At 43.6% G+C, this 14,173-nt stretch overlaps 1 protein-coding gene across 1 annotated transcript in view; it reads right to left on the reverse strand.

Annotated features, from left to right (window-relative positions):
- The window catches only part of VLDLR (very low density lipoprotein receptor), a 120,411-nt gene that overhangs the window by 84,732 nt on the left and 21,506 nt on the right, over positions 1 to 14,173 (reverse strand). Inside the window, exon 2 of the mRNA XM_030193820.1 lies at positions 569 to 688. Coding sequence (XP_030049680.1) covers positions 569 to 688 — 120 coding nt within the window. The remainder of the gene's footprint in view (positions 1 to 568; positions 689 to 14,173) is intronic.

Consider the following 14,173-nt stretch of genomic DNA (forward strand, 5'->3'; position numbering starts at 1 on the left):
AAACCACCATATCAGGAACACTTAGTAAAATATGTTTATAACCTGTATCATTATGATAATTGATTCAAGATATGTCCAACTATGTAATCAAACTATATACTGGTATTTGCAGACAAGCTCATAAAACAAGTTACTGAACAAAATGGTTATACCAAAGCCCTACACTGGGAAGCTTGTACAAGTACTATAGCTAATTTAGAAAGCATACACAAACCCACTACAATACTGAAAAGCCCTCTGCCAGGGGTGGGCAGCTTTGATCCTCAAGGGTCACAACCCAGCTGTGTTTTCAGGGTTTCCCCAATGAATACACGAGATCTAGTTGCATACAGTGGCGGAAGTGCATACAAACAGATCTTATGCCTATTCATTGGGGAAATCCTGAAAACTTCATTGCTTGTGGCCCTTAAGTGTACCATTCCCTTGTCTGATATTTCAGTATTGTTCCTCAGTGCTCATCTTAACTTGATTCAACTATGATGAACTGGGGGGGGGGGGGCAGGGGGGAAGAGAAGGTATTACATGAATTGCCACCACATTAATAAGCTTATTAAAACATTCAGCTTACCACAGGAAGCCTCATCACTGCCATCAAGACAGTCTTCATCCCCATCACACTTCCATAAGGAAGTAATACATCGACCATTGGCACACTGGAACTGGGACTCCTCACATTTTGACTTTAACCCTTGAAAGGAAAGCAGAACAAGTCAGTCACCTTGCCACAATAACACAGTCTTTTAGCAATTTGAAATCGCCATTCTAGGAATCTACTATAATAAAACTCACCCTCAATGTTCTGAGGACACTGACGTCAGTGAAGCCAAGGTTTGTGGTGGTGAATCCACCAAAATCGCTCCGGGCCCCGCCCTCGAGGGCAGAGCAATAGCAGAACCAAGGGGTTGGCAGGGAGGGAGGGAGGGAGGAGGGAAATTGCTCCGGGTCCAGCCCTTGCATCAAACGTCATGACGTTGGGGGCGGAGCAATGGCAGAACAACGAAGGGGTTGGCGACGAAAACCTTGCTAGCGCCTGTTTCATTTGCTCTGAAACAGACCTCTTTTACTAGTTACTATATAAAAATGCAAACTCATTTGAGGCTTTCCCTGCCCAACAAGATCTGTGAGTAACATTAAGGGCCCTTTGACTAAAGAACATTAAATGTTTTATGGTACCCTGTTTGTGCTCACTGGACCCAAAAAAAAAATCCAGTTTTATTATATCAATGAAGAATTACCATTCTCTGAACTAATCCTGCTTTTTAAAAGAGGACTTGCAAATTCTCAACTATCATGCCTGAGATAATACAGGTTTGTTCTGCTCTGTGGTAAATATGTAGTCTAGACAACTAGCAGATGCAAGTTTTAAACAGCAGTGGTAGAGTTAAGATGCAACATGGTTTGAGTTATATTACAAACAAACTATGGTGTGATCTATAGTATGTTCAAACTCCTTGGAGCTTCTGTTCTAGTAGACGGGTAAGAACCTAGGCAAATATTCATGCCCCTTTAAGAGTGGCTGTCAATAGGGAGAGGAGGCCATGAACTAATCTTGGGGGGGGGGGGGGGGGGGGGGGAGTTGCTCAAAGCTATCTACCTTCCATGCTTAAGTACCACATATGGAGGATCTATTTTTCCCCATCCCCCCCCCCCCCCAAAAAAAAAAAACCCCAAGTCTACCCTATGTGACTGCCTACTTCTGCCTAAATGGTTGGGCTGGCTCTGGAAGATTTCCCAGGTGTGGATCTAAGAGTCACTAACAGGAAGATGATCAAAAGCCTGCTGTTCGACAGCACTCAAAAAAATAATGCTGGAACAGCGCGGGGCATTACTGGACCTACGATCAAAGATAATTGCATGCAAATTTAAGCACACAATTCTGATCATGGGGTAGAATTGTAGGAGGATTTCCTCACGCACTTGTTTGATAGGTCTGTCAAAAGCTCAGACCTGACAAAACACAGAGGCTGGAGTTCCATGGGACCACCAAACCCCCAACTACCCCCGCCCTGAGCCAGGTAGCACCAATGGAAGAGGTAAAGTCACCTCCCTCCTCCAACTTAAGGTAGAGGGTAGGGATTGACTGCAGCCCCCTGGGCCACCAGGGACATCCCAAGAATGCTGGGGAGGGTTGGGGAGATGGAGACCCCCTGATCTCGCCCCCCCCTGAACCTGTGTCGGGGGATGTGGGCCTGCTAGCATCAAGGGCATGCTGGACAGGGGTATCATTCCTCCCCAATGGTCTGCAAACCCAAACACCAGCTCCGAGCTGGCATAGGGTTTGCTGTGGCCAATGAGCCAATCTTTGGTGCGCTGGTTATCGGGGATGAATATGATTAACCCTGTTATGCAGGCATTTGCATGCTAGTTACATTCAGAGCCCAGAAGTGTGTTTCATGCACTTGGTGCTCTGATCATGGGGCAGTAGCAAACACAGGTGCTAGTAGTCTAGTGCCTGCATTTGCTTCTGATAAATCATAGTAACATAGAAAATGACAGCCGATACCACCTGTACGGTCCAGCCAGTCTTCCCAACAAGATACTCATTTTACATGGTATGTGATATACTTTATATGTATACTCGAGTTTGATTTGTCCTTGCCATTCTCGGGACACAGACCATAGAAGTCTGCCCAGCACTCATACTAAAAAAAGTTCTGAATCTTACATCAAAATCCCTTAAAATTTACACTCTAGCCCATCCCTATCTATTCAGTCATGATCAGGGCACTGACTGTAGAAGTCTTCCCAGCACTGGTTTTGCCACTCAATCTCTGCTAAGATTCTATGGATCCCTTTGTGTTTATCCCACCCGTGTTTGAACTCCATTACCGTTTTCATCTCCACCACCTCCCGCAGGAGGGCATTCCATGTATCCACCACCCTTTCTGTGAAAAAAAAAAATACTCCGACTCTGCTCCCCCCCCCCCATCAACTTCAATTCATGTCCTCTAGTTCTACTGCCGCCCATCTCCAGAAAAGGTTTGCAATTAATACCTTTCATATTTGAACATCTGTGTTATGTCACCCTGTTTCTCTTTTCCTCCAAGGTATACATGTTCAGGTCACTAAGTCTCTCCTTGTATGTTTGCAATGCATATCCCATACCATTTTTGTAGCTTTTTTGCACCGCTTCTAATCTTTTTACATTTTTAGCAAGGTACGGCCTCCAAAACTGAACACAATACTCCAAGTGGGGCAGCAACACCGCCTTCTGCTAGTTATACCCCTCTCTATGCAGCCTAGCATCCTTCTGGCAATGGCATCGCCTTGTCACAATTTCTTCACCTTCATATCCTCGGACACCAACACCCCAAGGTCTCTCTCCCAAGACGAGCTTACTAATCTCTCCTCCTATTCAGTATATATAAGTACATAAGTAATGCCATACTGGGAAAAGACCAAGGGTCCATTGAGCCCAGCATCCTGTCCACGACAGCGGACAATCCAGGCCAAGGGCACCTGGCAAGCTTCCCAAACGTACAAACATTCTATACATGTTATTCCTGGAATTTTGGATTTTTCCAAGTCCGTTTAGTAGCGGTTTATGGACTTGTCCTTTAGGAAACCGTCCAACCCCTTTTTAAACTCTGCTAAGCTAACCGCCTTCACCACTTTCTCCGGCAACGAATTCCAGAGTTTAATTACACGTTGGGTGAAGAAAAATTCTCAGATGTGTTTTAAATTTACTACACTGTAGTTTCATCGCATGCCCCCTAGTCCTAGTATTTTTGGAAAGCGTGAACAGACGCTTCACATTCACCTGTTCCACTCCACTCATTTTATATACCTCTATCATGTCTCCCCTCAGCCGTCTCTTCTCCAAGCTGTATAGCCCTAGCCTCCTTAGTCTTTCATAGGGAAGTCGTCCCATCCCCAGTATCATTTTAGTCGCCCTTCGCTGCACCTGTTCCAATTCTACTATATCTTTGAGATGCGGCGACCAGAATTGAACACAATACTCAAGGTGCGGTCGCACCATGGAGCGATACAACGGCATTATAACATCCTCACACCTGTTTTCCATACCTTTCCTAATACCCAACATTCTATTCGCTTTCTTAGCCGCAGCAGCACACCGAGCAGAAGGTTTCAGTGTGTTATCGACAACGACACCCAGATCCCTTTCTTGGTCCGTAACTCCTAACGTGGAACCTTGCATGACGTAGCTATAATTAGGGTTCTTTTTTCCCACATGCATCACCTTGCACTTGCTCACATTAAACGTCATCTGCCATTTAGCCGCCCAGTCTCCCAGTCTCGTAATTTTTCACAATCCTGTCGCGATTTAACGATTTTGAATAACTTTGTGTCATTAGCAAATTTAATTACCTCACTAGTTACTCCCATCTCTAAATCATTTATAAATATATTAAAAAGCAGCGGTCCTAGCACGGACCCCTGAGGAACCCCACTAACTACCCTTCTCCATTGTGAATACTGCCCATTTAACCCCCACTCTGTTTCCTATCCTTCAACCAGTTTTTAATCCACAATAGGACATTTCCTCCTATCCCACGACCCTCCAATTTCCTATGTAGCCTTTCATGAGGTACCTTGTCAAACGCCTTTTGAAAATCCAGATACACAATATCAACCGACTCCCCTTTGTCCACATGTTTGTTCACTCCTTCAAAGGAATTGAAGTAAATTGGTCAGGCAAGATTTCCCCACACAAAAGCCATGCTGACTTGGTCTCAGTAATCCATGTCCTTGGATGTGCTCTGTAATTTTGTTTTTAATAGCCTCTACCATTTTCCCCGGCACCGATGTCAGACTCACCGGTCTATAATTTCCCGGATCTCCCCTGGAGCCTTTTTAAAAAATGGGCATTACATTGGCTACCCTCCAATCTTCCGGTACTACGCTCGATTGTAAGGATAAGTTGCATATCACTAGCAGTAGCTCCGCAAGCTCGTTTTTCAGTTCTATCAGTACTCTAGGATGAATACCATCCGGTCCAGGAGATTTGCTACTCTTCAGTTTGCCGAACTGCCCCATTACGTCCTCCAGGTTTACCGTGAAGTCAGTAAGTTTCTCCGACTCGTCCGCTGGAAATACCATTTCCGACACCGGTATCCCACCCAAATCTTCCTCGGTGAAGACCGAAGCAAAGAATTCATTCAGTCTCTCCGCTAAGTCTTTGTCTTCCTTGATCGCCCCTTTTACCCCTCGGTCATCCAGCGGCCCAACCGATTCTTTTGCCGGCTTCCTGCTTTTAATATACCGAAAACAAATTTTACTATGTTTTTTTGCCTCTAATGCTATCTTTTTTTTGTAATCCCTCTTGGCCTTATCTGCGCCTTGCATTTGCTTTGACACTTGGGTTTCTGCACCCCGAGTGCACACTCTGCACTTGGCATTAAATTTTTAATACCTACAACTAAGGAATTAATATCAATTTGTGCTAAAGTTACTACTTAATCCTAATGATAGCACATTATAAATATTACACCTTATATTGTATATTATTTTCAATACTTTAATTCATGTACCACAAATCCAAATCGAAAAGAATAGCTGAATGTAGCAATCACTATACTGCAGTTTATTTATACAAATCTAAATGAATTACACCTATGGGACTAGAGAATTTGATTTAAAAAAATACAATTCACAGCAAACACTGGATACATGACAAAACCAAATGAAAATAATTCATGAACTACCACCATTAAGGCAATTCAATGCTACAATCCATTAAGGTTTTGCAATCAGGCGATTAGTTCATCACAGTCTCCAAACTCCCAACGGTGAAAACTCAGAGAAGTGTATTGTTAGAAATACTTGATCTTTTGATTCCTCTTCAGAAATATTCCTAGATGGATACCATAGAATCTATGCAGCACTTGTCCTTTCATGCCTTAACTCATGCAGTTTTGCAATAACTGCTTCATCAGAAGGCTATATTAAAAGGAACATTTGTATTTTTGGTCTAGTTTCAGGGGTATTTTAGTATTTTAAAATTTGTTACAGGGAATAGCTTTGTAATGGCGTGATCAATGAATGCTATTTTTGTTCTCGTATGGAGCCTCATGCAAGGTACATGTTCCTTTTAATGTAGCCTTCTGATGAAGCAGTTACTGCAAAACTGCATACGTTAAGGAATGAAAGGACAGGACTAGGTCCTGCAGCGCCTGCTAGAGACTCTTAACGCTGTGGGTCAAAGGCAAGGTTTAAAACTAGGGGGAAAGAGTATGGAGATGGAATTGGTAAAGTTTGTTTTTATATATTTTTATTCTGCGTATCACTAACCTACAATTCCTTAAACACAAAGTCTATTGCTTCAGACTGGTCCTAAATCCAACTAGTGCATCTATTTTGATATTGCCGACTTGAGGGCAGCCTAATCAGTCTATATTTGTCTGGTAGTTAAATTGCTGCCCATCACTAAACTGGAAAAAACCCCAAAAGCGCATTCCCAATTCTGAAAGTCATGCCAAATTTCATTAAGGCCTAAACTGTCCCTCAATTAGACTTTCTAGGAAATAAGCCCTCTACTCAATCCACTCATTTATGCTGAATTACAAATCAATTTATGTATCGCTGAATAAAAGGTAGGCAGGACTCCCTTTTATCAGCTTTGGGAGACAGCATTTTCAGTTTACTACCTTTCATGGCGAACAGTTGGCAGGAAAAGCAGATAAGCCCAGACTTCGGATGTTTTCCACACTAGTACACATTTACTGCACAGCAATTAGTAGATAATATGAGATCAGTTTACACTGTCATGGCATTCAGAATTGCCTTCTGTATGTACTGAAGACATTTAGACTTCCATATACCCCAAAAAATGGAACCAAGTTGATGCAATACCCATTTCAGTCACGCCCTTTTAAGGCAGGTAGTCAAACATGTCTGCAGATGCTCAGCTATGCATAGGTGCCAGGGCAACCCAAATGTTCTTTCCAGCACTATAGCAGATACTTTGGGATACAGACCTGCAAGTGGTGTGAGCTGCTGGCAGAGGGGAGGCTAGCTGTAAAAGGGGTACTGCAATAAGGTCTGGGGGGGGGGGGGGGAATAGTAACCAAAAGGAGGAAACTAACCAAGGAGAAATAAAGTGGTAGTGGTGCTTAGGAAGAGAAGGGAGTCCAAGAAGAGATATGGGCTGTGAAAGGGAGAACAGTGAATGCAAGCTGAGGGGGTGCCATGAGATAGAAGTGGGGTAAGGGGAATGCACCACCATATCAGGCTATAATATTTTGGGAAGGATAGGGAAGGCTGAAAGAGGTGAAGTGGTATTGTGAATAGAGCAGTTGAAATGCAAGGAACCCAGAACCCATCTCTAAACTATCTGCAGACCTCCCAACACAAATGGAGAAAAACGGGACAAGGATCTGATCAGATATACACAAGCTTGGAATGAAAGCAGAGGTACTGTTGTAGATGTCAACTTGCCGAGATCATGGATGCTTGTCAAAGTGCTGTGCTCAGACAAGAGGTTATAGAACCCATGAGGGAAGGATTGCTATTGATCTAGTACTCATGAATAGAAGTGTTTCCACTGTCTGGGTGGGTGCCTACCTAGGCAATGGTGATCACCACACAATATGGTTTCATACGAGAGCAAAAGCAGAGTGCAAACTCAAGTACTGGATTTCAGCAAAATGGGGGAATACAGATCTTTATACAAGGAAAGTAAAAACCAAGAGAAAACGGGAAGCCTATATGCTCTAAACAAGTAGTTGGGGGGGGGGGGGGGGGGGGGAAGTGAGGCTGTGTTTAACAGAACACAAAAGAGGATCATTGAAAAGATTACTGTATTATAAACTCAAAGCAAAGAGGGAAATATGGCTACCAAAAGCGCAGATTGAAGGAATAACATGTAAAGTGGAAAAGAACTTTCAGATATATTGGGCAAAAGAAAAAGCTATGAATGGAATTGCAAGACTGAAAGATGCTAGCAATAGCTTATGTGGGAGAGTGATGAGGAACACTTTGGTGTTCATTGAATAAAATCCTGGAAGACTGTAGACAGCTGCTGAGGGTATCCGAGAACAGAGTGGATATTAAAATAAGCTTATAAACTTGAAAATCTGAGTGGACAAAGCTATGGGCTGGATGGAATACATCTCAGTATACTGGGAAAGCTCAGAAATCCTGGTGGGACCTCTTAAGGAGTCAAAGAGATCTTGAGACAGAGGTTCTGCAGGATTGGAGATTAGTGGATGTGGTCACAAAAAGCAGGGGCAGAAGTGGGAACTACAGGCCAGGAAGCCTCATGTTGGTGGTAGGAAAAATAATGGAAAAAGTTAACTTTCAGGATCCAAGGCAATCCTGCCAAACAAGTGATTGACAGTTAACATGCACTAGATGTTATCTACTTGAATTTCAACAAAGCCTTTGATATGGTTCTTCACAGATTAAAATGAGAGGACTGAACTTAAGACCCAAAGCTGTGAACTGGATTGGAAGTTGGTTGACCAACATGTGACAGGATGGTGGTAAATGGAATCCAATCAAGAGGAAAGGAAGTTGAGCAGTGGAGTGCCTTGGGGGCCTGAGCCTCTATGGAGAACATAAGATGTAACAAAGTGGAGGGTGGCTCAAGATGGGAGTAAGAGTAGTACATACAGCCTATCAAGGAAGAGACAGAACTGGCATGGGTCTGTTTTGGCAGACTTGCTGCCTGTCTCAGGGTCACAGGACTTGGTTAAGAAACTGTTTATTGTACCTTATGTATACCCAGTAAAATGATCTGCCAGCAGAGGGTAGTTCTGTCAGAGAGTAACAAGGTTGAAAGCAGAAGTCTCATGAGGCTGCTGCTTGAAGTCTGCAGTAGTAGCAAGCAGGAAATTTGGGCTATTTCCTGCCCTGAAGCCCACCAGACCACCATCTGAGGATTGCTCTTGCCTACTACTAGGAGACCCTAATAAGGGGGGGGGGGGGGGGAAGGGGGTTGAAGGGTTACTTGATCCCATCACTGGCTGCCTCAGAGCTTCCTAGTAGATACTGGAAGAATTTTTTTTAAGTCTTTGCTCCTGCTGGAAATGCCAGCATCTTAAGTACTTTCTAAACCTCTAAACACAGCATGGTCTTATTGGGATAGCTCAGAGACCCAAGAGTCCTTCACCTCTACTCAATTACATCTAAGTAACTTTACTGCTGTGGATCTAATGTTTCTGGCACCCAAGCCTAGAAATCCATTCTGTTTTTGAAACAAATCTTTCAGGTCCGTAAATGAAGTTTGCTTAGGTTAAGTTCAGAACTTTGTCATGTATATCATGCAGTTAACTAGGCTCATTCTCTGGGTACATCTTGTGTGTGCATAGTACATAAAAATGATGTGATCCTACACTCCTAAGCCAGGGTATGTGGTGTACAATCTCAGTAAATTTGATATGACTATGGTACTTGCATGCTGCCAAAGCTTCCTCTGGGAGTTTTAAGATGCAACTTGCATAGACTCAAGTTAGTGTGCTTTGAATCAATGTCACCCAAAGCTAAATAGATCTTTCTGGCATGTTTGGGAAACACCAGATCACCGACATTCCTTGCATCAAGCTTTATTGCTTGGAGTGGGGAAAAAAATCAAGAAGAGAGGCTCACTAACCCAATGCAGTCTCTCCCAATTATTGCTGTGCGTTTAAAGACGACTTACCAGCTACAGTCTTACTATCTGCTGCTAGCAGTTTGTTGGAAGTTCCTTTCTGCTCTACATAAGTATTGCCATACTACGACAGACCAAAGGTCCATCAAGCTCAGCATCCTGTTTCCAACAGTGGCCAATCCAGGTCACAAATACCTGGCAAGATCCCCCCCAAAAAAGTCTAAGATGTGGACAAAGTATTTTTAAGTGATTGGTCCCAAGTTGTATAACACTAGCAGTTAACATCTGTAAATGACATGAAATCAGATCAAGTGGGGGGGGGGGGGGGGGGGGGGGGTTCCCGTAGGATTTAGCACAATATAGCCCTGGATTTGTTTGTGTTTAAATTTAAAGTTATTTAGCTGAACTGAAACTGGTGTAGCCCTAGTATTTGTGGTTTATTATAATTAGTACATTTTAAAACAGACAAGGAATTTAGATTGAACAGGATAAAAGTTCTAAGTACTCACTCAGGCTTGCCAATCTCTCTGGTCAGAGATGCTCTACTCTAGGCACTTCCTCCTCTGCAGCTCAACAACCCCTCCAGGCACTCAGTTCTCTCCTGATCAGCAGTGTCACTTGCCCTGTTCAGGATTAGTCTCCAGGTGCATTACTCTACAGGTAGTTCATCTACCTCTTTGCTGACTAATACTGTCTCAGTGTACTCTCCTACCCAGCGCTCAGTGGCATTCACCAAGTCTTGTCAATGAGCCGACTAAAGTGGTCTCCCCGATTCATGTGCCACCACTACTAAAATCCTGCCTAACCAGTTTCTGGTACAAGCTCAAGATTTTCTTCTTGCAGTCTTAACAGGTATTACCATTGGAGTCAGAAGAATAGTCTGCAGTCCTTTGGGGGGGGGGGGGGGGGGGGGGAGGAGGAGGAAGAGAAACAGGTCTTGGTTTGCCTCTAATGCAGCCCATTGTGTATCCTCACTGCTGTTTCACCATGTATATTGGAGATGGTCAGCAAAGCCTTTCCTGTTGCCAATTTAGTGTGCTTTGTGACAGCAGCAGCAGCCAACTAACCTCTGTAATATGAGGTTTGAAGTACTCTGCCATGCCGACTACATCCACAGCTAATGTTAATTGGCGAGGCCACTTTTTCCATATACATGCCCTGACAAGTGGGCCTCTAGCAGCACATAGAGCCAGATGCATTGAACGAGCCAGCAACGTGGTTTTTAAACTGGTTCTAGTCAGTTTAGTAAACTGGGACATTCACAAAAGGGTTCTCTGCGCCATTTTCCTGTCACAGTAGCAGCTAATGAAAACGGAATGCAAATGAGCTAATTACTATTATAATGTGAATGCGATACACTACTGTTCCCAATGCACTGTGGAAAACCTAACAGGAGGTCTGCACCTCTCATTGGGGCTGCTGTGAGCAGGACCCATGCATAGGGAGGGCGCCCATCGCAAAAATGGGGGGGGGGGGGGGGAGGGACGTCCCTGACGAACACGGAGATTTTTTTTTCTTCAGATTGTGATTGGCGGGTTTTGGGCACATTAAGAAAAACGTCCAAGAGGACGCCCAAAACTATTTGGATGTCCCTTTCAATTATGCCCCTCCAGGTCTGTCTCTCAGCCAATCACAGCACATTTAGATGTTAGTCAGCTAAACGCACTGTGATTGGCTGAGACAGACTGACCTGGAGGGGCATAATCAAAAGGGACATCCAAATAGTTTTAGATTTGGAAGTCCTCGCAAGTCCCAATCCCTGATTCTCTCTGGCATGGTCATTTCGGGCACGTAAGAAAAACACGTTGGGCAGACTGGATGGACCGTGCGGGTCTTTTTCTGCCGTCATCTACCATGTAACGTCCAAGAGAAGACGCCCATCACAAAATCTGAAAGGTAAAACATCTCCAAGTGCTCGTCAGGGACATCGAGTGAAGGACATGTATGAAGTCGTCTTTGGCATGCACAGAGCAGCCAGCATGACGATTGGGTGCTCTGTGCATGCTCAGCTGGCCGACTGGCTTCCCCTCCTTAAAGAAAAAAAATCATGTGCAAATGAATTAACAGCGAGCAGCTCATTTGCATGCCCATTTACAGATTCGCTAAGGGGTTGGTAAGGAAAGGGCTCTTTCTGTGGAGTTCCTGCATATGGCTTAGTGCTAGACCTTGAGTTTTAACTTATAGCCTAATGCTACTCTCTAATTTGGGAGTCTTCAAAAAAAGCACCTGCAGGCACATTAGCAGTCTAATTTGTAGTCTCAGTTATATGCTAGAATTATTCACTTGTGTCCCATTTGGCATATGCAGCATTGTGGTAATTGGCAATTTATCCAATTCATTGTTAGATAATCTTGTTAGTCCAACATTGCACAGGAACAAGGTTATTACAACCTAAATTTACAGGATGCAGCAGCACCAAGTGTGACTAGTGTCACCAAGGTAGTTTCCCAATATACCTTTAGGGATGGCCATACCACTCCTAGGGTAGAGAATAGTTCCCTTGAAATTAGCTGTGCATCCAATAAGGAAAAGAACCCCAAAAAGAGAGAAGCTGGGGCTCTAAGTGCCAGGCATTAGAGGGAAAAGGTGTAACTGGCAGAAAAGAACAAGGTATAAGCAAACAGTGACGGCAGATAAAGACCTGAACACTCTGTCCAGTCTGCCCAACCGCCTCATTCTCAATTCTAGAGTGTATTTATTTTGCACATTTATACCCCATGTTTTATCCCACAGTTTAGCAGGCGCAAAGTGGCTTACAATGCACTGATAGGCTATTGCCAGATCAGAGGTAACAGTTTGAGAGAATAAAAAACCAGGCCAAAAGAAAACAAGGAAAGGAGAAGAGACTAAAATGGTCCATAGATATGCTGTTAGGAAGGACTTCAGGTTATATGGTGAATCCGTGGTGTAAAGCTGAATTCTGAACAAAGGGCCTGTTCAGAATTCAGCTTTACACCAAGGATTCCCTATGGGGTTCTGTCTAGATCACCCAACTTAAAAGGGCCCTTAATTTGGGTGATCTAGACAGAACCCCATAGGGATCGTCTTCTCACCACCACTGTAGCTTATACGCAAGCCCCTGTAGTTGCTTATTCAGTCACTTGGAATCAGATCCTACTCCTATGGAGATGGATTTTCTATTAATTCACTACATGGTTCACTTTCAAATTGACCTGAAACTAGTTCAGATGTGTCTCCAGATTGTTTACGGACAACTACCTTGGTGACAAGATATCCTCTTACAGGCTCTAGTCCAATGAACCCTGCAACTGGAATGAGAACCACTATGTTTGGTTTAGTGTGTGTTTGATAAACAAGTTGGGATGCTTTTTAGTGTTTTTCTAGTGTGAAAGGTATGTGGGGGTTTTTTCCTATTTTACAAGAAGCTTTTAATAAATTTATTGTATACTAGTAAAAAAGGCCCATTTCTGACACAAATGAAACGGGTGCTAAGAAGGTTTTCCTTGACTCCTCTACAGCCACCTATGTCCAGCGACCCTCCTCTGGACATGGATCAGCTGTGAGGCCTGTCCCCCCCCCGGTTCTGAAGTTATCATAATGGCTACAGTGATGTCAGCCTGATCTATGGAGCCTAGCAGACCAACTCGGAATGCACCACGGTCCCAGGCAAGTCAGAACATTGGAGGTGAGAATTGTTATATAGGATTACTTTGTGAATACTGATGTGTTGCAATAAGTAATGGTATCAAAACTAGTTTTCCTGTACATGCAGCAGATGAATCTAGAGACTAGTGGGTTGTGACCTGTCAGCAGGTGGAGATAGAACACTCACTCAAATTGAAGTGCCTCACATCTCATAACAGTAACAGAATGATTCTCCTCACCATAACAAACCAACCTTAAGTATTGACATACTGGGACAGACAAAGTCCATCAAGCCCAGCATCCTGTTTCCAACAGTGGCCAAGCCAGGTTACAAGTACCTGGCAAGATCCCAAAAAAGTACAAAATTTTATGCTGCTAGTTCTAGAAGCAAGCAGTGGATTTTTCCCCAAGTCCATTTTAATAATGGGTGTATGGACTTTCCTTTAGGAAGGCAGCCAAACCTTTATTTAAACCCTGCTAAGCTAGCTGCTTTTTACTACATTCTCTGGCAATGAATTCCAGAGTTTAATTACACATTGAGTGAAGAAATATTTTCTCCGATTAGTTTTAAGTTTACTACTTTCTAGCTTGACAAACTTTGGGGGAAAAAAAACCCCCTTCATTGCATAAAATGCACTGAAGTCAACCTGCAACAGACCAGAGCAGGAAATCCAGGGTGGGCCCATGGATTCATCTACTGTGCCTAAAGGAAAGGGATTAAGATATTTTTCTTTCCTTAGCACCAGATGAATCCAGAGACTAGTGAGATGTTTAACACAGAGTCTTAACTAGGGTGGGAAACAGATGCTCCCATACCTAGGACTGTCACCCTGCAAGCAGTAGCTGTCTCAGCCACGATATCCAGATAATGTTTGGACTAGGTGTGGAACATTGCTGCCCTGCAAATCTTACCCAAAGAAATCTAGCGCATATCAGCCCATAAAGTGACTACTGCCAGAGTAGAACATGCCCTTAGATGTGCCGAATGGGCTTGCATGCCAGCAAATATGGAAATGC

Source organism: Microcaecilia unicolor, chromosome 2 (assembly GCF_901765095.1).
Source record: "Microcaecilia unicolor chromosome 2, aMicUni1.1, whole genome shotgun sequence".
Classification (NCBI taxonomy): domain Eukaryota; kingdom Metazoa; phylum Chordata; class Amphibia; order Gymnophiona; family Siphonopidae; genus Microcaecilia; species Microcaecilia unicolor.